The 27274-nt window shown below is 50.0% G+C and overlaps 1 protein-coding gene across 8 annotated transcripts; it reads right to left on the reverse strand.

The window, feature by feature from the left end:
* Positions 1–3: 3 nt before the first annotated feature.
* Positions 4–24345, reverse strand: LOC139600880 (hydrocephalus-inducing protein homolog). Of its 8 annotated transcripts, none has more exons than XM_071449447.1 (11): positions 23887–24334; positions 22087–22203; positions 20920–21039; positions 18766–18885; positions 16843–16975; positions 15200–15388; positions 10220–10423; positions 6327–6445; positions 4977–5200; positions 2355–2422; positions 4–229 (listed from the first exon to the last, which is right to left on the reverse strand). In XM_071449447.1, the coding sequence occupies exons 7-11, from the start codon at positions 10323–10325 to the stop codon at positions 21–23; spliced, it is 726 nt and encodes a 241-aa protein (XP_071305548.1). In that variant the 5' UTR covers positions 10326–10423; positions 15200–15388; positions 16843–16975; positions 18766–18885; positions 20920–21039; positions 22087–22203; positions 23887–24334; the 3' UTR covers positions 4–20. The 8 variants fall into 8 exon arrangements, 6 of the variants coding, with proteins under 6 accessions (XP_071305548.1, XP_071305549.1, XP_071305550.1 ...); XR_011682695.1 differs by having other exon boundaries at positions 113–229; positions 1039–2422; positions 23887–24333; XR_011682696.1 differs by having other exon boundaries at positions 114–229; positions 1348–2422; positions 23887–24333.
* Positions 24346–27274: the final 2929 nt, after the last annotated feature.

Consider the following 27274-nt stretch of genomic DNA (forward strand, 5'->3'; position numbering starts at 1 on the left):
GAGGAGTGGAAAGAACCTGTTTATTTAACAAGCACAGCACCCCCCAGCACACAAAATGAACAATACCGGATGGCACCGCTCTGAAAAAAGATGACAAATTCAGAAAGTCTCTCTTGGAGGGTGGTCACTCTGTTCTCAGTCCCTCCAGCGCTGGGCCAGCTGCTGCAGGCCTCAAGGTGCAGACTCTTGGTGTTTCCCAGGTCCCAGTCTGGTGCAGGTTCAAAATGAACTGAAAAAGGAAAGGAGAAACAGTCCAGGAAGAAATTGGACAGTTTAGCAAACTAGCTAATGAGCAAAAGCAAGCAGAAGCGAAGCAAGCAAGAGCGAGAGAGCAAAGCAAAAAGCAAAAGCAGCAAAAGCAAAAGCTGCAGTCTCTGTGTCCCGCCAGGCTGATAAGAAAACCAAAACAAAACTTTCCCTCTTCAGAGCCGGTCTTAAAGGTACAGAACATAATATCCAACATTAACAGAATACATGAATGGGGGTACAAGCATCATAACGTCACCCTAGGACAGAATTCAAGCTGCAAAATTCCCTGGTAAGCTTGCCAACACTCCCACCATTTTCAAAATATATGAACAGTGAGTCATCATTGAGAAGAAGCTACAGCAAAAGAAAGTGAGGATGGAACCAGGAACTAGAAAGTGAGGCAAAGCACCCTAATGCAGCTTCTCTCTGCAGGATCCTTAAGGCATCTCTTGGTTTGGGCCAAACAGACTGAGCATGCGACAGCTCAGAGCCCACTCAGCTGGGGGCACACCCAAGCCTTACTTTGAGATTAGCAATTAGGAACCAGGTCCCACCTCACCCAACAAACAGGGACATCACAGCCATGCTGCTCACTGTGATTGCTGCCTGCAAGGGTTTCCCCCACTTTAGCTCTGAGATTTGCTTTCCATCCTGCAAAGCCAGAGATACAGCCACTCGTGGTGGGGATGTCCTGCAGAGCCCGCAGAGCAGCCACAGCCTGCTCTGCAGTGCACATCTGGCTGGGCTGGCAGCTCTGTGGGGAGGAGACTTCTCCCCAGGCCTGCTCACCAAGAGTCACTGGAACACAGATGGGGAGAAAAAACAACTGCAGGTGCAGCCCGGAGCTTCTCTGTGCCCATCCAAGTGACCACTGCCAGCTCCAGCAGTGGCTCCAGCAGGGAGGCAAGAGAGGCGCAAAAAGGTCAAACCCAGATGTCAAAACCTCAAATGAGACTGAGGTCAGCACCTGCAGACAACAGTCAACAGTTACAAAGAAGCAAACATACAACAGCTGCCTTCAGCTGAAGAGACCTTAGGAATGAAATCAGATTCAGCAGGATCAATCTCCTGCTTCAGAATCATATTTCCATCTGTTACCTTTCTTGTTTCATTTCTTCAAAAGGCAACTTGACAAGTGCCTCCGTGGTGATGCAGGCTGGGAAAGAAGCAGCTCAGGAAAGGCAATGAGTTTCCTTCAAAAGTTCATGAACTTCATTGTTCTGGGTTTAGGCTTGGCAGTGAATGTTGCCCTTGGTCTGGGAAGGGGGATAGGGGTTTTGGCAGGTTTTGGCCCTGGGCTGGGCTTTTCCATTGGGGGTTTTTGGGAGTTGTGGCGTGATGCCGTGGGCGGCTGTGCAGTGGGAGCTGAGGCTGGGCAGGGAGCGGAGCTTCCCTCCCTCCCGCTGGGGATCGCAGCTCGGCCGCTGCTGCTGCGGGAGGTTGTGTGCTTGGCCCGGGACTGCCCTGGCTGCAGCTCAGCGCTGCCATCGACCCTGCCTGCCTGCCCTGCTCCTGCCTGCTGCTGCTGGGCACTGCCCACATCCCCCTGCCCTTTGGGGGTCTGCAAAAGGAGCATTTCCTTCCTGCCTGCCCTCCCTTCTTCCCTCCTTCCCTGCCAGTGCTAGCTGGGAGGAGATCACTGCCCTGAGCCCACAGCTCCTCCTGATGTGTCCAGAACTCCACCAAAGGGGAAAAACAGGACTTGGCACCTGGGAAACCTCTGTTCTTGCCTTGATGTCTGTGCTCTCCTGAGATAGTCTAGGAAAGAACTGTTATTCCTTTTCCCATAGTTTTGCCTGGGAGCCCTGTCATTTCAAAGGTACAATAATTTGGAGGGAGGGGCTCATTGTTCCATTGCAGGAAGATTCCCACCTTCCTTGGCAGACATCTGTCTTTTAAAGCAGCACAGAGACACCAGAAAATACTGACTTTCTATTCCTTGCTTCTATTGGATCTCACAATGGCAAAATGCCCCGTGAGGCAGCAGCAGCTGCCCTGCAGTTCACAGCCTGAAGAGGCTGCTGGGGCAGACCAGGAGTGAGGGATTCTTTTCTGTTGGAAGGCACAGATCCCTGACGCTGTGTCCCAGCCCAGGGAACACTCACCAAAGGAGATGTCCCCGAAGTCGAGCTCAGGGAGGTCGAAGTGTAAACTCGGTGCAGTGACGCTGCCCCTGGAGGCCGAGGACAGAGCAGGAAAGGGCTCGGTTAAAGGGATTGCAAAGGTCCGGCTGTCATGGCTCAGGGGCACAAAACCTGGGCTCAGGGCACCCTGGGTTTCCAACCAACACAGCACCATGTGCTCAGCACAGGGCCCTGTGCACAGGGGGCAGCTGAAGCCAAGTGGCAGCAGCCAACAGCCCCTGATGGGCTTTGGGCGCAGGGCAGGCAGGAGAAGCCCCCGGGTTGCTCGTGGTCCCATGAAGGACCCTGAACACACACCCAGACAGGGCTCTGTGCCTCAGTTTCGCCATCTGTAATGAGATGGACATCAAGGTGTCCCCACAAACTTCTGTAAGCAGCCCTTCCAGCCACAGGTTCCCTGCTTTGCTCCTTCTTAGCTGCCACTGCTGCTCCCATGGAGGAGCTTTCTCAGGAGAGTTTGACCCACACAATCATTACAGACAGAGTTCTGAGACATGAATCCAGGGCATTCCCAAACATCCTCTGAAAAGAGCAGCAACAGTTCTACCCAGGGGACAGATGAATCCTAGAAGAAAGGACCAGCTTGTCAGCAGTGCCCCAGCTGGCACAGCCAAGAGCAAGAGCTTCAACAAGCAAACAAGGCTGTCCTGAATCTAGCACAGCCCCTCACCTGTCCTTGAACTCAGCAGACAGACTCCAAAAGTCACCAACATCCACTGAAATCAGCACTTGGAGCTGCACAACACTCACCAGTTGATTTCATGGTTGATGCCAATCTGTGCCCACTCTGCCTTTTGGTTCAAAATCAAGGAGCACAGAACTGGGCCTTCTGTTGTATTCACAGGACTGCCCTTGGCTCTGCTCTGCACATCTCAACAAGAGACACCTGCCCTTGCTCAAGGAGAAAGCTGCTTATGCAGAAACACCCCATGACCACTTTGGGGGAGGGAGAGAGGAGAATCAATTGTTTGATGGTGAAAGATTCCCTCTTGATTTCCAAAAGAAAAAAGCAGCTCTTTTCCTCCAAAAACAAAGCCAGCATCATTGTGTCTCCACTATGGGCACACCAACTCACCACTTTTCTCTTGCTAAGTAATAACTTCCTTGTTCTTCTTTATCCATCTCCCTTATCTTATTGGTATCATCCAGTGCAGATTGCTTTCATTTCTTTACTGCCTTGAGCCAGTGCCTGCCAACAGCAGCAGCCCAGCTCCAAAGCTGCAGAGCTGCCAGCATCAGCTCTCCTGCTTCCACTCCATTATCCTAGCAGCACATGGCTCAGGCTAGCAGGGACAAGGCCTTACGCTGCTGTGGTGCTGAGGACTGAGCTCTGCCTCCCCTATGATCAGCCCTTCTCCCTTTTGCTGGGCCAGGTTTGTGTCTTGCCATGGCACCAGCCCATGGGATGGTGCCCCAGTCCTTGGCACAGTTCCTGCAGCACCGTTCCCTGACTCCCACATCAGCCCTTTGCTGGCTGTGCAAAGGAGGCACCAGAGCACTCTGTGCACAGGAGCTGGGAGCACAGCTTGTCCCCCACAGCATGGCCATGAGAGCTGAGCTGAGGCTGCTGCTGCCCATCTGGCATGGATTATTCACACAAGGTTTTACAAACACTGCTGCTGCTGCAGAATCACCCAGGCTAGCCCATCTGCAAAGCCCTGGAGGCCTTGCTGGTGTTCAGGTGGGACATCCCAGAGCAGCTGCTGCCCAAAGCTGATCCATCCCACTGCCTGCCACGGCCCAAGGCACCGGGAGATCCCTGCAGGGAGGAGTCATTCCAGCTCCCAGGCACCACCCAGGGCAGGAGGCATCCTCACACTAAAGCAATGCCAGGATTGGAGCAGAGATTCAGACCTCAGGAAACACCTTTTTTCTCTGCTCCACCTCAAAAGGAGGTAGGTGGGGGATTGTGGGATCTCAGCACATCGTTCCTGATGTCCAGAGATGCCAGGAGAACCCTTGGGGGTCTCGGAAATCCTGGAATGTTGCCAAGAGTGTTTGGTGGCTTGATTTTGATCCATCCACAGAAGTAACAAGAGTCTGAGGACAAGAGAATCACTTTAGAGTAAAAGGTGTAAAAGAGACACAATTAGAGGGTGAGATATAGACTTTAAGGTTTTTGGTACAGGGGGGTTATGGAGACAAGATGGAGGGATCAGGGCGCGTCTTGTCCTTCTTCTTTCTTCTTCTTGTCCTCCATCTCCTGTGATGATGTTGGCACTTAGAGATTGGTTTATGGTGAAGGTGCACTTGCTAACATGGGCGAAAAGCATTGGGAAATAAAGGTAAATATTGTATACGTAGGTTTTAGTATAAAAAGACATGACCGCCCCGTGGGTGGTCAGAGAGTGCCTGTGACTGCTTGCAGATCAGACCTCTGTTGGGCAGACAGAAAAATTTTGTAGATAAGAAATAATAAACAACCTGAAGACCGAAAGCTGAAGAGTCCAGACTCGTCCTTTGCATCGCGTGCCACCCAAGAACCACTCTACCCGTGTCGGGGCAGAGACAGACAGCCGGACCCGACAGGGGATGTCCCAAAGACAGCCACAGATGTGCCCACCCAGCTCCCAGGGTCCTTACTTGATGGTCAGGATGGCAGGCCTAGGAGATCCAGCCACACTGAACTGGAACTCTTCCTCAAAGCTCCCCAGCACGGTGGCACTGAAGGAGATCTGAACACTCTGGCTCCCACCTGCTGCAATGATGCCCTCCTTGGGTGCAAACTTGAAGCAGAAGCCCACCTTGGTGGCTGAAGGGATATAGGTGAAGGGAGCATCAAGAGCTCCTTGGTTCATCAGTTTCACCTGCAGCAGCAAGAAAGCAAAGTGGAAATACATGTGGAACCTTCCCTTCTTGTGAGATCTTGTCTAATGATGCAATGAACACCCAGAAAAGGCAGAAGATGCTTTGTGCTGCTGAATGGCAGAAGTCAAAAGATACAACAAGACAGGTTCTGCCTTTAGGTTTTCATGCAGAGCAGTGGCAACTCCACAGAACTGCAGTCACCCTGGGCTTGTCCCATGGACACAGAGCAGTGCACCTCTGCTCAGTAGCACCAAGCTCATTGGGAGCTGGCCCTGAGAGCAACGTGTGCTCTTTGCAGCTGCAGAGTGAATCACCCCAGAGCTGCTGCTGCCCCACTGAGCACAGCTCCAACAGCACCATCTACTCATTCACCTTTCCCATACCATGAAACAATACATTGAGAATGAGGCATTAGCATCAAAATGTACAGACAGCACCATCTTTTGGTAAGAAAACTCAGGGTGTCTTTCTCTTCCCCAGCCAAGCTTTTGAAAGTGTCTGGCATGATGCAGTGCCTCATTTTCTACCTCTTCAGTTGCTCTCTCATGAATTTTTTGCAAGCTTGACACTACTGTGGGGGAGGCAAATAGGTAGAAAAATCCTTTGCTTTATTCCCAGGAACACTTTTCTCTTTCTAGAGCCAGAGATGCACCAAGGCTGAAGTGTGGTGAGGGACTGGTCAGCAAGAGAGAGAACTCCCAAGGCTTTCCTGTGACCTGCAGGAATAAGCAGGAGACACTTGACAGGGAGCTGTTTGCAGGGGCTGAAGCTCACAGGCAGCCAGTTTGTTGCAGCTGCTTCTGCAGAGCCCAGTCCAAAGGTACCTTGTGTCTGGCACTGCCACAAAAGCCTCTGAACATGCAGCTTTTGGAGCCAGTGCTGGTTTCATGTGCCAAGGGCTTGTTTTGAAGGAAGCCTCCCAGCTGATCCCTAAGGAAGGCTGCCCAAAAGCAGGGACTGGGGCTTCAGGAACAACAGACACACCTTTCTGACCCTCCCAAATTTGAGCAGTACATCAAATATTCCCTGCTCACAAGTGCCCAGGTTGGCAGCAATTCCACAGCTCCACCAGGCTTGCTGCTGCCTCAGGAGCTATCAGGATCCATCTCAAGCCCTGCTGCTCACCTCATGGGCATGGGGGGTGTTGACAAAAACGTTCCCAAGGTTCAGAGTATGAGAGCTGTGTTCAACCAAGGGTCCTTGGCCTTCCCCTCTGAGCTGCAGGGTCAGCCTGCTCTCACGGCCTGGGGAGAGATGCCCATTGCAGTACAATCATTGCCTCTGTCACACTGGATTTTCCAGGCTGCCTCAGTGCTAGTCCCTGACTCTGAGCTGGATGCAACCAGCTCCTGATGCTGCAGGAGAAGATATGGACCCTTCTCTCCCTTCAGGAGATACCTTGGGGCTGACTTCTAATTTCTAACCCATTCCTCCAGCTGCTTTCCAATTTGAGCCACCCGTTTGCTGAGTTTAAAACATCTCTGGTGTCCTGTAGTGACAGGCCAAGGAATAATGGGTAGAAATTGAAAGAAAGGAAATTTAGGTTAGATATTAGGGTAGAAATTTTTTACTGTGAGGCTGGTGAGACACTGGAGCAGGTTGCCCAGGGAAGTTGTGGAGGTTCCAGCCCTGCAAGTGTTCCAAGCCAGGCTGGATGGGGCTTGGAGCTACCTGGTCTGGGGGTAGGTGTCCCTGCCCATGGCAGGGACCTTGAGACCAGATGATCTTTAAGGTCCATTCCATCCTTAACATACTGTGATTCTGTGGTTTCCTTCCCATGCACCTAGAGGAGCTTTGAAATCCATTCAGTGAAGGCACAAAGCTCATACAGAGTTTGGTAATTACCAAATTCCCTGGCCCAGTAGCACAGGACTTTGTTGCCCAAGTGCTCCCCTTCTGACACTCAGCACTGTGTTCTATTTGCACAGACTGAGAGCTGCAAGGTGACAACTCCCACATAGGGAGAGAAGCAGCTGCTGGCCAAGGCTGCTCCCTCTACAAACAGCCTGGGCTCAGTGGGGCTCAGCCACCTCTGCTCTGCTGCTGTCTGGGCACTGGGAGGTGACCCAGGCTCAGGGAGCCCATTTCTAACTCAGCTCCTACCACCTGATGATGGATCCATGGCAAATGGACCCATCCTGGAGGCCAGGGGCCTGGAGGGCCTTAGTGCTTGTTCACTAAAGCTGTTCTGCTCTGGAGCTCTCTGGCCTTTGAGGGAATGCTGGCAAAGCCATGGCATGAAAACCTCTCCCTGCACTGCCTGGCTTGTTCTGGGATCAGTCAGGCAGACACAGCATTCTGAGCCCTGGCCTTGCACAGGAGACTCCCTGGAAGCTGCAGGGCCAGGGGGGGATGTGCCAGCACTGCCCTGCTGAGCAGGGACTCTTCCCAGCAGTTCCATGTGAGCCCAGTGGGTTCAGGCTTGCACTATGGCCTCACTGAGGGGGAGAGAAGCAGGGCAAAGGAGCTGCACCTGAGATGCTGCAGTAAGCCACACTTCCATACTCCAGTGCTTCCAGGGGTTTGAAGGTCACCTTGATTTCAGCTGAACAATTTGGCCCAATTTCTCCCTCCTACAGCAGAAAGAGACAGCAAAACATTGCTCTTCAAACTTCACATTGCTTGTTTCCACCACACTCCTGTAAGCCTTTGTTTAGAGCATCAATGGTGAGTGAACACTCCAAACCCAGCTCAACACAGCACTGGAAGCTCTCAATGCTCAGCTGATCAGCTCCCATTCTCCACAATATTCCTGCTGCTCTGACACAAGTCACATCATGCTGCTGTCAGCTACAGTGGGATGCAACTGCCACTGTGCACTGCTGGCTCTTGGCCTTAGATGGGCCATAGGAGTAACCAAGAAGAGAACATGATTCCCTTCCTTGAAATGCAAGTATTAGTTATCTGTTTTGAAAGAAAGCAGAGGTTGGGATTATTCTGGGCTTTACTCCAGGACGAGAAGGGATTTTGCACTGTGCAGACACCAGGCATTCATCATCTCTCACAATGCCAGTTGTCAGAATCAGGGCTCTGGTTGATGGGAGCATGTGGCAGTTTGCTTGCATCACCAAAAAAGGAAAAGGTTTTCTGTCCCTGTGTGCAGGAGAACTCCAAAAGCCCATTTCAACCTTGCACCCTTGTGTCCAGGCTCACAGATAATACTGGAAGGCAGACTCAGAAATAGTGCAAGGTGTGCTTACAGGAGGGGATGGGCATTTCTGTCATTAACCTTGGGCTGAATTTGGCCTCCTTTTACCAGGGAACCATTGCAAGCTTCAGGTCAGTGTGTGAGCTGGCAGTGCTCCAACAGCCTCTGCTGAGCCCCATGTGTGGGGGGAGCCCCTGCCTACAAGAACTGCTCCCTGTGACACTGCAAGGACACGCACGCGGGGCCTTGAGCTCCAGCCTGGCAGCAGAGCTGGGCTTTGTCAGGCTCCCAGCCCTGCCTTGAGCCTGCAGGGCACAAATGCTTTTAGCAGGGAGCTCTGCAGCTGCTCCAGAAACTCCATGTCCTCCCTGCCAGCACATGGGGCCAGCTGAGGATCTGCCCAGTGACCACAGCTGGGGGAAGGGAGCAGGGCAGGGTGCTTGGGAGGAGCAAGAGGAAGAGGAGGAGGAAAATGAGGTTCTCAGCTATCACTTACCATTGGCTCAATGAAAAAAATGTCACGGGAGAACAGCATGGGGTCTTCTCGCACCTTTGCCATCTTCTCCTGGACCATGCTGCTCAGGAGGCCAGTGTGATCTCCACAAAAGCCCTTCACTTTCTCTATTTCTCTCTCCTCTGGGAAGTTTTCCTGGGACACCTCTTTGGGCGGCTGCAGCAAGCACTGCCTGCAGCCCCAGGGAGAGACAAGGCCAGCAGATGGTTTCATGAGCCACAGATTTGCAGAGAGAAGTGGGAGTGCAGGAGAGCAAAGCACCTGGGGAGGAGCAGCAGCAGCAGCTCCCCAGCAAAGGCTGAGCCCAAGCCACAAGGGTCCCACATGGATCGGAGGATAACTTGCTGTTCACTGGCACAGCAGGGAGTTTTACTCCACACTTGCAAGCTCAGCAGAGGTTTCCAAAGCCAGCAGCCCTCCAGAGAAGCTCCTGCCTCAAAGCCTCTGCCACAGCTGAGGGAGAATCCAGCGGCCACCTCAGCTGGCTTTTCCTCCCATTGAGCTGCTCAGGGGAGGCACAGAAAGATCACAGAGCACCCACTGCAGCACTTCCCTGGAAAGGGGAGACCAAGCTGGCTTGCAGCTACGTGTTACCAGCATCACTCTTTGTTTCTTCCATTTTGGACCTGCCCTGTTCTCTACTCTGCATTTCACAAGAGCAGCCCAGAGCGCTTCCAAAGGAAATTGATGAATTCAGGCACTGAATCCCTTGAGTGACATTCAAGGTTTATATGCAATATGTATGAACAGAGGCTCTGAGAGGGGAAGGGACTTTGTTGTTTAGGAGGGAGACAGCAAACTCCTGGAGAGACCTTTTCATGAGCCAGAGCTTTTTGGCTCCCATCCCAGTGCATGGTAGTAGAATGTCCTGAGAGGGAAAGGATCCTGCACTATCTTCTCTCATAAAAAATCCTCTCTGCTCTGAGATCTCAAAAGCTTCTCTGACAGCAGGACAGGGGGAGACAACCAGCCCACATGGGCAAGGAGCTTTTGAAGGAACTAAGGAAAAAAAAAGAGGGTGTATCACCTTTGGAAAGGGCCTGGCAGCTCAGGAAATGTTTAGGGATGTTGCCAGGTCATGTAAGAAGAAGATTAGAGGGACAAGAGCCCAATTAGAACCTGAGAAAATCCAGTCATCACAATCAACCTTTCCTTCCCAAAATGCCATCCCTGGTTGGAGTATAAATGGAACTGGAATGCTGAGTGCTGAGCTCCTGAAGCCCAGGGACACACACCCCAGTGCCAGGCATGGTTTACTTGGCCTAAACCATTCAAAAGCACCAACAACCCCCTGAGGCCACACGTTAGTTTCAGTCTTGGGCCTGTATCTCAATGAAATGCATCTTTCAAACCAACCTCCTCTTGTCTTCATTCTCTTCTTCCTCAGTGGGAAAAGCCCTTCACTGAAGTGGGCTGTGATGTTACTCCTGTTTTCAACGAACACAGTTCTGTGGCTTGACATGGTGATGAAAGTCTTGTCAACCCCCACAGAATTTGTACTCAGCCCAACGTTGACATCTACAGCTTTTCCGTGGAGGTTTGTGTGGATTCCTTCTTCACCTTGAACAAAGCAAAGGGGAGTCTTTGCTCAGCTCACTGTCTGATGGAAGCCAAGGAAGGAACAGAGCAAACCACAGGGCACAGAAGAAAGTGTCACAGTTTTGAGCTGAATGAGCAATTCTGTGGATCAGTCCATTTATCACATCCTGACAGCTCTGTGTGTAGAGGGTGGGGATGTCCTGGGCAGCACCTTAAACACCTTATTTCTGAGGGTGTTGGTAGAGATTTGGCCCCAAGGTGACAGGATGGGCAGGGAGATTGGTCCATGTGCTCCAGTGATCCACTCAGATCACCGGGATTTCTGCATCCAAGTCCTTCAGGTGACAGGGCTGAGGAGCCCTGTTCAGTCCTGCCTTGCCCAGGGTCTCCCCGGGCATCCCAGGAGACTCCTGTCTCTCCTGATGCCTTGGATCCCTTCTTGCTGACCAGCAAATATGCCTGGGGGCAGGTGGGCAGCAAAAGGAGGCCCAGAGGAACAAGTGAAGTGACAGCCCAAAGCAGGAGGGGACACAGGTGAGGAAACACAACCAGCCTGGCTCTGCAATGTGACAAACCACTACAAAATGAGCACCATGAAAATCATCATCATCATCTCCCTGTCCAAACCCATGGCCACATCACTCTTGAAATATTTTATAGTGTTCTGATCTGAAAAACCAAGCTGGAGCATTGCAAATCAAATAAAAAAGGGACAAAGGAAAGATTAGTAAGTACAGAGCAGCTTCTACATTAAGACTGAATGGGATTCCTCAGTCTGGAAATCAAATGGGAGATAGATGTGAGAGGTTTGCAACAGGGTGAACGGCCTGGGAAATGGGGACAGGGAAAAATTTGTTTTGATTTGTCACAAAAAAGGAACTAGAGGGCCTGAAAATGTTGTTGTGCAGAAACTACATCTATGTGTAAGGGCCACATAGAAAAAGGGTCTGTGGCAAGCCAGTGGAGAAGCAGCATATGGGACAGAGGTATGCAAGAAATCCATTGCATTGGAGAGAGTCTGATGGAGACTTCACCCACAGCACTGCCCAGGAATCAAATAAAACTTCAGCCAGGCAGTGCCACATGGTAGTGGAGAATCAGGGATCCTGCTTCCTCCACTCAGCAACTCCAGCAAAACAGGAGTCAAAAATCTTTGCCTTTGTTAGAGGGGATCCACTTTCTCAAGCCCCTGAACACCAAGGAGTTCTCAGTTTGCTTTGGGGTAAAGCTGAACAGTGGAGGCACCTCTAGAGGGAATGCAGGGGATGGGACAGCAGGGAGCCATGTGGAGAACTGTCCTGTGCCCTGCAGGGCCCAGCACTCACCTGAGCTGCAGCACACGGCCAGGGAGCCGCAATGGGCACCGCTGGCCAGCGGGTGAAATGCCACTGTCACCTGCACGGTGTCACCAGCGCCCAGAGCTCCTGTGGCCGGCACCACAGAGAAAGGACTGCAACACAAAGAGAGGCATCAGGCCTGGGGGACACCTGGCCATGAGATTCCTGCTGCACTGCAGCTCCCTGCAGCTCCCTTGGGCAAGCAGGGAGCAAACCAAGCACAGGCAGCAGAAGACAGCCAGAACAGACAGGATCAGAAACAGCCACTGAGCCACTGCTGAGGAGATCCAGCCCTCACAAGACCCTGGGGGTAAAATGACCTGAGCTCCCCCATACTCCGCATCCAGCTCTCTGCAATGAGGATCAAGGATCCAGCTGCCACCAATCCCATCAGAGAATAGTTTGTGAAGAGCACAGAGAGGGTTCAGAGCTATCTGCATGCACAACTTGACACTGACTGCCTCAAGAATTTCTCTTTTCCTGCTGCCTATAAACCTCATCTCAGGAGATGCAAATGTTAGGACACTCCCTGTCCTGGGAGATTACAGCCTAGGAAGCAGACAGGGAGAAGGAACTTTTCCCTGAAGACCAAGGAATAGTTACTGTTGAATTTGCAGTGGGGTTCTTTGGTTTCTTTTACCTGGAAAACATCCTGATTTAGCCTAAAAAGGACACATTTTATCAGCATTTCAATGGAAGCTGCTCTAAGAAAAGGAGCAATCAAAACTCTGAAAGAGTGCAAATGCAGATTAGAGAAATACAGTGACATGGAAACAAGACCCAAAAGGAGGATGCCATTTACAGTCTGAAGGGTCCAATCCCAGCTAAATGAAGCACCATTAGCAGGAGCACATCAAGGAAGCAGAACAGGAGGTTTCTTTGCATTTACCAGCAATGCAGTCTGGGACTCTGGGCTGTCATGCAGGCTGGTAATTGTTTGCTTGGCCCAGCAGAGAAACTCTGTGCAATGTGTTGGAAATAATTATGCAGATGTGTTGGTGCACTTTGGATTTACCATGAGCAATCAGGATTGGTCACCAGGTAAACAGCTCTTGCCTGACAAACACAAGACTCTGTGCTTTGAAGCTCAGGGACAGCTCAGGGGAAATGTGCTTGTGCCCAGCAGCTGCTGGGCTTTGTGCTCTTCTACAGCCCCAGTGAGAAAACAAAAGTTCCTGGCCTTGGTGCTTTGCTGCTGGTCAATCTGTCACTTAAAAGTGTCTTTTGGGGACTTTGGTGATGAATGCATCACACACAAGAACAAAGAGAACATCTGGCAAGCTGAACGTTGTTCATGTTTCTTTCTCGTTGCTTCAGGTTCTGCTCATTCAGGACCTCTTGCTGCAATGATGGGCTGACCTGTTCCCATTCCCACTGGTGAGAACATCACTGCTGGCTGATGGAGAAGCCTTGGGCCAGCAATGTTCATGTGCTGGACGTGAGACTTTGGAGGGAGGGGAGGAAAGACAAGGCCCCAGCAGCCCCAGAGCCAGATCAGTGCACGTGCTCCTGCATCTGCCCCGGGGCTGATGCCAGCACTGCTGCAGCTCTGCTGGGGCTCGGGGGGATCAGGGCCTGCTGGGGGCAAGGCATAGCATTCTTTTCTTAGTCTTTTGCCAGAAATTTCATCAGAACACAGAAGCTGCCAGTTAGGGGAACCCCTGGCCATACTTCAGCACAACCTTCCATTCCATTCCTGTTGTAGTGCGTTTTTATATTTTGTAATACTTTGAAGTAGTTTTGTTTTGTATTCCCATATTTTTCCCAAATGGTTTATCCCAGACTGTAGCCCCCTCCCTTTACCTGTGTAATTCCTCTCCCGGGATGAGATCATCCCCAAACCCCCACCCTGGCTCTCTGTCAATCACTCAGCATCCCATCCCTCCATCCAGAAGTTTTGGTCCAAGTCGTCGAGTGATTAGCCAGAGGCCAGGGGTCAGCCCCCCAAGCCTTGCCCCATACACTGTCCTATATGTCTATCCCCCAGTACCCATCCCTTAGGGTCACTCATTGGTTGGTAAAATGTTATCTACTTCTGGTTTCCACCTCCCTTTAAACGTGACCTTGGCACATCTCCCGGGGCTCTCAGCAGGAGCCCCCTGAGGTGCAGGAGCTCCTTTGGGATCCTAATAAAACCTTGGATTAACCCCTGCTAAGAGTCGGCCCTTTCTCTTCTACCGATGTCTCTGGAGTCTCTTCTGCAGCAAAGGCGACCAGCCCAGGTGCCCTCAGTACCCTCGGGGCACAGAGAGTGTCTCCCCCCAGCCCAGGTGCCCTCAGTACCCTCGGGGCACAGAGAGTGTCTCCCCCCAGCCCAGGTGCCCTCAGCACCCTCGGGGCACAGAGAGTGTCTCCCTGCTGTCGGCCATGTCGGGGCTGCCCTCCCCGGTGTCTGCCGACTCAGGACTGGCCCAGGGTTCCTGAGAGGCTCGCAGAGAGACAGAGACACATTCCCTTCCCACTTCTGCCCCATGTTACATGCTCCCATGCTCCTGCCTTCAGATGGCAGGATGGGAATAACATTCCTGGGGGTGACTTCAGGGCTTGCCTGAGAAAGAAGGTGTCTTCTTCTTTTCAAATTATCAGGAGAAGAGGATCCAGCCAAGTTCAGGACTCAGTTGTCAGGACTGAAAAACTGAGTGCAAATCAGCCTCTGCATCTCCTACATCCCTGGGCTGTACCCACCAGACTCCTCTGTTCCTGATGTAGCAATCATCTCTCAACTCCTCTGAATTTCAGCCAACATCACTAAGCTGTTCCCTAAGCCCACAGATAGAAGAGCTGTGAAGGAGAGATTCCTGACACTGAAATAACCAAATGAAAGCCACTGCCAAGAGATGGGGCTGGCAAGCTAAATTTTGGCCTTTTATCTGTTAATTGTGGGCTGCTCCTTAAGACACTTCTCATCCTGTTAGATCCATCCTCTCAATGAATCTGCACCTGACAGGCAGAAAAGATAAGGGATGGAGAGGGTTTTAATAGGTTGTTTTCTTCTGCTTTTTAACTAGGTCCATTGACATGTTTGTTTCCTTGTATGGCATCTAAAGACAGACCCAGATCTCCCAATGGCACCTTGCAATCCCCAGACACTGCTCTTGCTTTGAGCAGTGTGTGTGCTCAGATGATTTCCAGAGGTCCCCTCCAGGACCACTGCAAAGCCACGTGCCTGTGGCCTCCCAGAGAATGGCTCTGTTTGGCTGACAGTGCTGAGGAAGCATTTCAGAAACTGCTGGTGCTCAGCAGGGTGCAAGCCAGCTACCAACATGTTCCAGCAGCCTCCAGGAAATCTGGGACAGAGAAAGCTCAAAGGCCACTGAAAGAAAGAGCAGATGCCATCCATGCTGCTCACTTCCAGCCAGGCTGCAGGGCAGCAGATCCAATGCTTGATTCCTTCTGTTGCTCTTTCCCAATTCTGTTATCACCCAAGGTGTTTTGCACAGGGACAGATGAGCTGCCTCACCTCTGGGTGCTCAGCTGGTACCGAGCTGCCCGGGCACCAACATTGCACACCAGCAGAGTCTGCCGGGTGCTGACCTTGACTGGACACTTGGAGAAGTCCAGCTGGGCAGGGAAGTCCAGCACAGCTCGGGCACCAATGGCCCAAATTCCTTTCCCTTGCAGTGATGCAGACCAGCTTGTGGCAATAATCCTGCAGGAAAAGAAAAAAAGAAACTGCCTCAGCACAGGGCATTTAGTGCCATCCCCATGCCAGAAGAAAATCCATTTCTATAACCCTTCAAGGGCATCAATTTACCTATTGCACCCTCAAATGAACACTAAGTTCTTTTTAAAATATGTCACATTTTAAAGGCACCAGTGCACTTTGCAAAACCTATCTCTGTGGCATTCAGCTCTTGTGTCACTTGGGTCACACCCATACCCAAGGCCACCATAATTTTTACTCTAAATTTGAATGATGTTAAAGAATTCCTAAGTCCCTTCTAAGGAGCATGGAGCTAGGGAACACAGGACATTCCTCTTTAGGTTTCTATATTCCCACTGTCTGAGAATAGGACAAAGTGTTCAACTGACTCTAAGCAGCAAGGAAGTGTTCAACTGACTCTAAGGAAGATGAGAAAACAGCTGCACCCAAAGAGATCCTGCACCTCTGGCCTGGTGTAGAAACATTAGTTGGCTCAGAACTCCCCTCTCACCTTGCCTCTCCAACCAAGTCAGGAGAACAGTGCCAAGAGGCAGCAGGATGCTGTTGGAAAGGGCCTCTCTTTGTTTCCCTGCAAGGCTTCCTCCCTTCCATGCCACGTCCTCAACCCTTCCGTATGAACAAGCCTCCAGATCAGAACATTAACCCTCCAGATCCCAGCACTGAGATCAGACTTGCCAGGGCCTCAGCACTGCTGTTCAAACCTGCCCACAAAAGCACCTTTGGCACGGAATGGGTGCCAGCTGACAGAGCAAGCACAGTGACAGGCATGAAGACAGAGCCACAGCAGTGTCACTGCCATGGGCTCTGAGCTCACAGCTCTGCCTGCAGCTTGTACCTGCCCTACACCAGCTCCTTCAGGCAGGTGTCCAAGTCCCCTGCAGCTCAGCAACCTCCTGCTGACCAAGGGCACCCAGAGCCCAGTGTGCCTGTGCCAGGCCGGGCTCACAGGCACAGCACATCCTCTGCCCTGGGCCTGCAGCTGTGCCATGGTCACCTGTGCTCTGGGACAGCGCAGCTGCAAGGCTGGAGAACAGAGGGGGTGAAAAAGCACCGTCTTTGCTCCAGCCCAGGGGCAGGCAGGGAAGCTGTTGCCAGTCAGGAAGGAGGAAAGCTCTCTGACCTCTTTGCTCCTCTGGTGTTTTCCATCATAATGAAACCCCTTCCACTGGACCTAGAGATGGCCCAACATCTATCAACAGCCCTCTGTCATTTTCATCCTGTTCCCTGTGCATCTTCCCCTGGCAATGCTCAGGGATGTGCAGGGAGGGGAAGCAGAGCCTGTCAGGCCTGGCTGCAGTGCCTGCCAGCACGTGCCAAGGTGTGACTGGCTGCAGGCTGCCTGCCCACGGCCTGGAGCCCAGCTCACAGCATGCAATGGGCTGGAGTCAGAGTGCAATGGCTTTGAAGATCATTCTGTGCTTTGGCTCCTCCAGCCTCACCTTGTTCTCGTCGGGGCTGAAGCGGATGCGCACGGGCAGAGGCGCCTGCTGGCACCATATGGTACACATCCCTGGGGCACGCCAGCTGGAAATAAGGGCAGCTCTCCATGCACACCTTCACCAGCTGAGGCATCTGCAGCAAAGACAGGAAATGATGATTTTGCCACTTGTGGAAACAGGACGAGAGGAGACCTGTCCGTGCCCTGCTGACATCCCTCCCTGGCCCCTTTTCCAAAGCACTTTCAGCTGTGCAGGCACAGGCACATCATTCACAAGGCTGAACTTGAATCCCTTCTGTCTGGCTCCGGCATTTTGGCCAGGGCCATTAGGGCAGTGCCTGCTGGGAAGGAAGGGCCGAGCAGGTCAGCACCAGCAGGATGGAGACAGAACACCTGAACCAAGTCATCTGCATATTCAATAAGGCCAAAAAACCTGCTGGCTTCTGCCACCACACAGCCATGAAGTTGTCATGGTCCAAAGAGGGAATGTGCTACCTAAAAGCAAAACAGCACATTATCCTGGGGGAAGGAAGCAATTCCCTTCTAGCAGATCAGGTTGGGGTAGGGACGTTGTGGGGATAGAGTGAGGCAGGTAGAGCAGCAAGAGAGGAGAGCAAACGCTGTGGCCTTACTGGAAATAAAAGCAAACCTGAAAAGCAAAAGAAGGAAGGAACACAGCAAGACAATCCCTAAAACAAGGAGATGGCAAAGAGAATTTAAATGGGCAGTAAAGCAGCAAGAAAGAATCATAAAACCAGGAGAGCAATCAGCTTGCCAAAAGTGACAGAAACACAGACAGGCTGTGCCTATTGACTATGGGCTTCAAAGGCATTTTCTGCCTGGAGAAACATGACCAGCACTGACTGACAGTGTGGTTCCAGTATTAAAGCAAATCTTGGCTCTCCAGAGCTTCTTGCTGCCTGTGCAAGCAAGCTGGGCTGCTGGGCATTCCTGCCTGCAGCCAGCAGGCCAGGTTCTGCCCTCTGGAGTTCACAGACACAGCAAACAGGCATTTTCTAGCACACTGATATCATCAACCCCTGAGCACCAAAATGCTCTCCAAAAGTCTAAACCAGATGATTTGGATTCCCTCCTGTCTCCTCCCACCAGCCCACTCTTGGCGCAAGCCTCGCTTGAGAAAATGTTTCCCTGACTGAAATTCAAATGGTCTCAAGTTTTCCTCTTTACACTGGAACACAGCTGCTGACATTTTTCAATTTTTCCCTCTCAGCTCTGTTGGGAAACTGTAAAACAATCCCAATTTCTTCAAGTGAAGGTGGAAATCTCCAGGAGCACATGGCTTTGGATGTCCTGTGTTCTCCAAAGGGAAAGCAGAGCACCATGTTGCTTTTGGAAAAGCTGAGCAGAGCTGGATGAAGCTGAGCAGGAGCCTCAAGTGGCACCTAAAGGCCTCTCACTGCTTCTGCTCCATCAGTCTGATTGCAGGGCTCTTTCAGAACACCTTTCCTGCAGTGCCAGTGCCATTAATAAGAAGTGATTCCAGCATAAAGTGGAGAAGACTCAGCCCCTGAGCTTTGACTGTGAGCTGCACAAAGGGAGCCAAACTGGCCTAGAGAGGCAGAGATTCCTACCAGGAGCCAAGATTAATCAAGGAGACACAGGGTGTGCTATAGACTCAAGGCAAAGCATGAGAACAGATAAGAACTGTACAGACCTCAACATTCCCATCAATCCAGAGCTTTCAAGAGAAGGAAACTCCTTTGGGATAGACACCATCAATGCATGGCCAAGATCAGGGGACAATTCCCAGCACAGGAAGATTTCCACCATCTTGCAGAACAAGGTGCTGAGACATTTTCTTCTGCATGTGCTGCAGCAGATAACTTGCTTTGCTGTACACTGGGGGAATGACAGCTCTCTCCTCTTCCGGCACAGTGTTAAAGCTCTGGGTGCCAGCACTTACCTTGTCCTTATTCATGAGAGACAGCACCATTTCAGACACCTCCCAAGCAACGAAGTTCTGAAATACCATCTCTGGTGGAGAAATCCCAAACCAGCTCTGTTTTGGGGCAGCTGACAGCAGCTGGAGAGGAGAGAGAGCAGGGAGAGCTTCAGCTGCTGGGAGGAAGTTTCATGCAGGAGAATCTTCCACTGATCCCCAGTGAAGTACAGACTCTGGGTGAGCACGTCTGCCCAGCCCTGTGATGGTTTGACAACTGGGCAAACAGTAGCTCACCCACCTCTGCTCTGAGCTGATCCAGAGCTGCTGGGCCACACAGAGGAGGCTCAAGCCAAGCTGCTCTTTTGGCATGGATTTCTCCAGCTTTCTTTCTCCAGAATGCCAGGCAGCACTTTCCTTAAGCACAGCTCTGTGCCCATGTGGTCACAGAGCTCTGGGGCACTGACTGAGCACTCATGGAGTAAGTTAAACCCATGAATTGACAGGAGACCCCATGGGAAACAATTTTGGGATGTCCTTTACTCTGAGACAGGGAAACCGAGGCCCACACAACTGCAAATATCTTTTTTGCTCTAGAACTTTGACATCAGAAAGAAGAGCACAGGACCAGAGGAGGTGTGAGAGATGAGGTGATATTTGGCTGAAGCCAAAAGGTTATGAAGCAAAACAATGGAATTTGTTGGTTCTGTGTGTTGTTTGTGGTTTGGACTTGTTCAGGTTGGTTTGTTGAGTGTCGCAGGGAGAGGGATGGGGTTGAAGACCTGACCAAAAGGAAGGAGGATGAGAGGGGAGGGGACAGAAAAGTTGGTGGTCAGTAGAGAATGGAAGCTCCTAAGACCCATCCAAAGGGAAAGGGGACAGGGACCGCCCCAGCCGGGTACAAAGGGGATACAAAGATTGCCATTTTCTCGGAGGGTGTGTGTGTGTGCTTGGCTCTCGGGGAGGGAGACATGCCCGGCTCAGCTGAATTGTGACTAATAAACACTTTTCTTTTGCTTTGATTATTTTGTCGCCTTTCGTTGTACTTAAAAGTTAGTGTGTTTCAAACAGAGGGAAAGGCAAGAATAAAAAGACAAATGAGCTGAAAATAAAAAACACAAGTGAGGTGAATGCTGAATGAGGATAAGGTTCAGTTATTTTCTCAGCAACTTGGGTAAAAGTAGAGTTGGTATCTCCTTTTTCCCTGAGCTTTACATGGGTGCTTTCTTGTTATTACTGCTATCTTATTTAATGCCATTGTAGAGGCACGTCTGGAATGACACAACAGCAAATGCTTCTGGAGCAGAGACATTGCTTGGAGAAAACTCTGCCCTGCTTTGTCTGCCTTCTCCAGCCACACTGCTGTCACTGCAGAGACGCAAGCAGGTCTCCTCCGTGACTTCACAGCAGACACATTCTGCTGAAGGGAGTGGCTGCAGCACACTGTCCCTTAGCTGTGACCTTCCCTGAGGTGTTCCCAAGGCCCCTCTCTAGGACAATCCTTAACCTGGATTGTGTTCCGTGTCTCTTGCTGCCAATTTCCTGCTCAACAGCCCACCTCAATCACCTACCCCTTTGGACTGTGCTTTCTACTGAGCCAGTCCTGCCAGAAAAGCAGCTTTAAACACACCTCTAAGTAGGCACTGATCCAGATAAAGCACATCCATTCCCCTCTGCCCAGGGCCAGTCCCCTGTACATCTGGCAGCCTGCAAAATCTAACAACCACTCCAGGTCCAACACATTGTTCCAACTCAAAGCAGTAATGCAATTTGTTTTGCTAAATCTGAAGTAATTCCTGCAGATCCTTGGCCTTCAAAGGCCAACGCTGCCACTCTGGAGGCAATCCTGTGACCCCAAGCATTTGATGGTGACCACACCAAAGCAAGAGGTGGCTCCTTCAGCAGGAGAATGGCAAATGGCAATGTTGTGCCTTTGTGTCCCCAGCCTTCCCCCTGCTAGCAATGGCAGCTACACTCCAGCACACCCCAGCAACTTCAGCAGAGGTTATTTGTGTTGGCTTAGTGCAGATCAGGACTCCCAGTCCACCACTACCAGCACTCTGCAATGACAACAGGACCTGGGCACTGAGGTATTTTGCTGGAGGCAAGCCTGTCACAAGCACACACTGTCTTCAAACTTCATGTTAAACAAAAAGGAAAAGAGCAGGAAAAGGCTACCTTTGGGTGAGTCTCAGTCATGTCTAGAAATGGGCCAATTCTGGGCAGAATACTCCCCCCAGTGCTGGCCTCCTTCTTCCTGCTGAGAAACTTCTCCCTCTGGAACTTAGAGGGAAGCAGCTGAAAGGCAAAAATACACCAGCTAGAGCCTCAGAGATGCGCTTGTTCAGAAAGACTTTTCTTGAACAAGTGGCACTGGTGAATAACTTGTGATCACAGCCACTAGGACAGTCCTGGAAGGCCTGGAAGTTTCCTGCTGAAATACTTAGCATCAGTCAATTAATAATACAGAGTGCAATACACATACTCCAGCCACATGGCTCTGTCCCATGAGCTTCTCCGTGACTGGATGGGACATGGTTGGGGATTTCTGCTCTTTGGGCATTTGTTTCCTCTTATGTTTCATTGGATTGAGGCAGTGACCTTTCCAGAGAATGGGGAGGAGCTCTCAGAACTGCCTGAACTCCATCCCTACACGACACTCAGAACTCACAGCAAGGAGATATCGCTGTACCAAGAAGGAGGTGCACAGGAATGTGTCCAGGTTTTAGTTCTCCCTGTTAATTGTTTTCTCTGTCTGGGCTGACAGAGCCCTCCACAGAAGAAAACAGAGGGATCTCCTGGACAGAGCCTCAGCAGTGGGGCATCTTCAGTCAAGTGAGCTGCAGACAGCAAGGGACCTTTGTGGCCCTGGCCCCAGTGCTGCCTGCAGGGCTGGATCTGTGCCCACACAGGAGCTGGGAGAGAACAGCTGCTTTGGAAGCTCTTCCAGCTGGGACCAGCCATGGCTCTCAAGGCTTTGGGCTAAGTTTGAGCTTTCCTCCGCCACATGTCCGGGTGCCAAGGGCAGCTTGGTCAGAGCAGCACAGGTGAGTGCCCAGCCTATCAGAAGGAATTCCTGTGGCAAAGGGAAAGGGACAGAACACATGCTCAGGGCTTCAGCTGTATATTGGTTTCACTTGGCTCCACTGGCACAGCCAGACAAGGCACAACTGAAGCATCCCACAGTGTTCCCTAGTGCACCAGGATAGCCCCCAGCAACAGGAGCACGGCACAAAGGGCTGGGGAGGGGCTCTGCAGCTTCACAGCACTGCTGGACAACAGGGCCAGGGAGAGCAGGGACACCAGGGCACTGCCAGCCTTAACACAGCCCCAGGGGCTACTCACAGCATCAGGCTTCAGTCCTTTCCTGGACAAAAGACGAGGTGTTGGTGTCTTCTTTGGCAATCCAGACGCCATTTCCAAGAGAGGATGTTGCAGATGAGTGACAATGCCTCAACAAAACTGGAAGGAGCAACAATGGAACTCTGAAAATCCACAACCCAATTCATGGCAGATTCAAGGCATATACTGGTGCTAAAAAATTTGATATGATTTGAAAGTAGCTAAGTGCTTGTTTGGCATAAGTAGCTAGTATTGTCAGGCCTCTAGTTGGACTTTATTTGAACTCTATGGCTACCTTGTGCAATTCAAAGATGGATCATACTGAAACCTGGAGCTCAAAAGCTAAACATTAATAAGAGTTGGAACAGACAAAGCTGTAACTTAAATATTACTTCAAAATAGCTAGAGTGGGCCTCCTCTTCTTTAGGTTAAACCACCCCTGCTCTCTCAGCTGCTCCTCACAGGACTTAGGAGAGACTGGAATGTTATGGCTAATGGCTTAAATATTATTATGAAGGACTTTTTGCCCATTGTGACAAATAAAGAAGCTGCAACTACTGAAGCCCACCCCTCCCTGAAAATGCCTCCTGACTGGAACTTGGGATTGTGAGTTAAGCCACCTAAGGGAACTTGAGACAAGATCAAGGTGACACTATTGTCCTGTTAGCTCAGGTCTGGGGAGAACTAAATAAGGCTAATTGAGAAAAATGTATCCACAACAAAGCCAAACCCAGCAGCTGTGCTGAAAATCAGCTCCGTCTGCCTTCAGGCTGGGAAAGTCATAGCCACAGACTCATCTGCTGAGGCCACGTTTGCACAAAAACCTCCCATCAACAGAGGCAGGAGGAGGAAATTTTGGGCGTGTGGCGCAACCTCTGGTAAGAGGCAGTGGACACCCATCCTCCCTCAGACAAACTGACTCAGCTCTAAAACCCCCCAGCCCCAGAAGGCCATCTCCAGGGGACATTATGAGGGGCAGCTGAGGGGGTGTCATAACCCATCAAAGACCTCCAAAGTGCTCCCAGACCCATTCCTGAGGCCTTGCACCAGGTGACTGCATGGCATGCAAAGTAACACAACAGATCTGAAAATCCACAACCCAGTTCACAGCAGGCTCAAAAGGATATACTGGTGCTAAAGATTTTCTATTATTTGAAAGTAGCAAGAGACAGAGTCCAACTTGCCCCATCCCAGGGAGGTACCTGGGCAGTCCCACCTTCCCCAAATCTGCATGAATCCATTGGAGTCTATGTTTTGCAAGACCTCACCACAGAGAAGACCAGAAGAGGATTTCATGGTATGCCAGTGAGATCCATGCAATGGTGATACTTTCTATTTAATCTGTCACTCTCTCCCCCTCCCCAACTCCCTTCTCTATTTCTCTCTCTCTCTCTCTCTCTTCCTCACATTTGCTGTTACATAAAATCCAGACCACTGATTTTGGCATATGGTCTCGTTTGCACCTTAATTCAGGGGCATCTCCGTAATAATTTTAATAACTAGATCATAATAACAACCCACTGAAACTGGAGCAGAACTCATTCACCTTTAAGCAGTTTAAGTATTCACTAGAGGAAAGAAAATTTATAGACTAGTACATTTAGGAAATTCTGCATTTCTTCAGTGAAAAAAAACCGCACAATCGATATATAGAGAATATATCGTTCATCTATTCAGCTGTACATGCCACTGAACTGCTGCACCAGAAGAGTGGCATGATCATATCCTCTGTTTCCCTTTGGAATTCTCTTTCAGAGCACAGATGTGACATAACCAAAAAGTACAACTTGAGTCAGTCTTTACCTTCAAACGAAATTCAGGCCTCCTCGCTGGCAGAGACAATCTCTGTGCACAAGTCCCTCGGCGAATGGCTGAATGCAGCTGCTGCCCGAGCCCAGGCTGTGAACACCCAGCCCGGAGCGCGCTCTGCGGCCCCTGAGGCGGCAGCGCCGTCACAGCCGCTGTGGCCGCGCTCGCGGTTCCCCGGCAACCGCGGCACCCGATTGTCGGGGCCGGGCGGGGCCGGGGACGCCGGGCGGGCCTGGGGCCCCGCTCGTTCCAGCCCTGGAGCTCCCTCGGGCCCCGGGCGGAGGGGGAGGAATCCGCTCCGGGTCCCGGAACGTCCCGGGCCACAGCGGCAGCGCTCGATATCGCCGGAGCCTCGGCCCCAGCTCCGGACTGCTCCTGCACAAGGAAGGCGGGGCCAGGGGGAACCCAGGCTCTCGACATTTTGTGTGCAGCGCATGGGACAAGTGGGAATCAGCCAGCTGAAGCAGTAACAGGGACCTGCTCGTTCTTCTTAGGGACACACAAGGAGCAGAAGGCATTTCCTGGTGTCATGGTTTATCACCTCATCAGCAGCCAGGAACCAGTGGTCCAGAAGACTGACATGATCACATCCTGTATTTCTCTTTGGCATTCTCTTTCAGAACACAGATGTGCTAAAAGGAAAAAAACCTACAATTTTTATCAACCTTTTATCTTCGAATGAAATACAATTTTCAGTTGTATTCCCAGCATTGTAATAAAAACACACTAGAATCAGAATTGTTGTAAGTTTCCTTGCAGTAAACTCGAGATTCTAATACTTTTTCTGAGTTTATCTGTAATAGGTAGGTTTATATATTCTAAAGAACTTAGGTTTTTTTAATTACTGCATCCACCTTCCTGCTGCTGAGCAATAGCACAGATTGATTGTGTCTTCAGCAGAACTGGTTTGTCTTAGTAGAAAGAATTAGAAATGAAAAACTTTCTGAGTTAACCAGAATTAAGAAAGTACTTTTGAAAAGGAGGGAAGAAAAGACCAACCCTCTTAGTTTATGATGTTTCTAAGTCTACCACTCTGTGCAGCCTAAGGAAGTTGTAATGGAATAAGGGAACAGAGATCTTACAGCCATGTTATCCCTAAGTGTGTGGAAAACCTTCCCACAGAGTGCCTGCATGACCGCTTTAAAGACTTGGTGACAGAAGAGCAACACAGGATTGAACTAAGACAGACAAATATCCAATTCAAGTCAAATTACAAGCGATTTTCTTTTCAGATGGGGCTGGAGATTGTACGCTGCTCACCATCCTGGGGTTCAGGATGTCCTGCAGCATGGCTGAGCCATAAGACTTGTGGAGTAGAATTTTTAAAAGGTGAAGCACAAACATTTCTTATGCACCTATATTGCATTACCAACTTGGCACCTTAAAAAGTGTTTTGCTCTTTTAATGGAAGTTGATAGCTGGAATTGAAGTTTTTTTAATTATTGAGAAGCTCTGAGTGGAAGCAAATATTCTTGCTGGGTACCTGTGGTAGGTAGGTACATGATACCTGGCAGTGGAGGAATATGCATGTACTTATAGTTAAACCTCTGAAGTATTCATTATATACCATTCCCATCAGTCACTATTGTTTCTACCTTTCTACCAATATTCTGTCCACACAGCATCTGCATTGTGGTTCTTTCTAACCAATCACCCTGTGCTCCCAACACTACAGAAAATGGAGTAGATGAAGAACAAGAAGGAGATCAGACAATGCCCAAAATCCTCCATCGTCTCCTACCCATCTCCATACTAAAAACCCAAAACTCAGAGTTTTTCACTCTGTGATAAGCTGTACTACTATTTATTTCACACACTCATAGATTCCAATTAATCTCAAAGTCTTGGAAGCCTTCTCCATGGAAATAAAAGTTAAAAGCAGTGTTTTCCTGGGGATCAGGACATCTCAGGACAGGCAGAGAAATATTCCCTGTGCCCTGGGTTCCAACAACTCATGGCAGCCAAAAATGAAATAACCAATTACTGCCATTTATTTTAAATTGGCCAGAATAGCTTCCTACATTTAAAGATAAAACTAGAGACAGGTGTTCAAGGAAATTTCAGAGAACAGATTATAGTAGCGCAAGGCAATGGATATAGAAGCTCATCCTGGCTGGACTAAGCATATTCTGCAAGTACTCAAAATTGATCAGCCCTAATGGTCCAAGAACATGCAGAATGAACTCGCAGCTGAGCCCTGGGTGAGTGTCAGCAGTTCTGTTCTGCCTGGTTTAGTTACTGTTTTCTCCATGTCTGAAAGCCAGTGAAGTGAAAGCTTAAGTACAGCATTGGTTTTAGATCAGGTTTGTTGATGCCTTGTTGATTGTGGAGAGACACTGGCAGTGGCACTGGGATTGGCTGTCTCAGGCTGTGCCACAGCACTGAGAGCAGCTTTAGTGAGTGCAGAGCTGCTCATGGCTTGATGTTTGACTGACCCAGCTGGACAGCTTGAAACATTTCTGCCTCTGGGAAGCTGCTGGTGGCGAATACACAGGCAGGGTATGAGATTCTGACTGAATTAGAATCATCGGTCAAAGACAATGATTATTTGGGACTATGAGAACACATAAACATTATTATCATTTGAAGTATAAAAAAAAGAAAGACGCCTTTAAGGATAGTCACTGCCATCAGTATAAAAAGTGCTGTTTGTTTTGTTGTTGGGTTTAGGTTTCTCCAATATTCCCATGTCCATTTTATTCTACCTAACTACAGCTTAAATGCAGTGATAATGCTCCCTGCAATTTGACCAGCTTCTTTTGCCTAATAATCATACTGATTGCAGTATTTAATAGACTTCAGCTTTACAGTCTGCTTTTGCAGTTATAAATGCACAGCGTTTTTCTGCCAATCAAGTTAAAGGTCAGCCTTCTTGCCAAAGCTGAGCTTCCTGCTGCACTTGATGAGTGACACCACAACTGCTTCAGCTCAAGTGAGGGATGAGCTTTGTCTGTGTGGATGTAACTGTGGAATAAAGGGTAATCTTGATGTGTGAATAGTCATTACTGCTTGGAGCTACTCCAACAGTGCAGCTTTGTAGCTGTTACTTGGTTTAACAACTCCCCTCACTGAGAGTCTTGAGTACAAACAGTTCTGCTACAACAATATCCTCTGTGAAGCATTTTTTAAAGCCTAATGAAAGGTTCAAAACCAGAACTTTAAGGACTGCATCAGTTTGAGCACCACATCATCACAGCAACTAAAGCCTTGGCATTGTTGAATATTGCCTTGGCATATGATGAATTATACAGTGTCAGCCCATAATAATAAAGCAATCTACTAAACTGTCATACAAAATAATTAAATTTTTAAATAATGAGTTTATAACTTGATGAATTAGGTGTTTAATTTAGTTTCAGTCTCAGCTGTTGTTCAATTACTG

The sequence above is a fragment of the Agelaius tricolor genome, unplaced genomic scaffold, assembly GCF_023055355.1.
Source record: "Agelaius tricolor isolate 1412-34295 unplaced genomic scaffold, bAgeTri1.0.p SCAF_29, whole genome shotgun sequence".
In the NCBI taxonomy this organism is placed as follows: Eukaryota; Metazoa; Chordata; class Aves; order Passeriformes; family Icteridae; genus Agelaius; species Agelaius tricolor.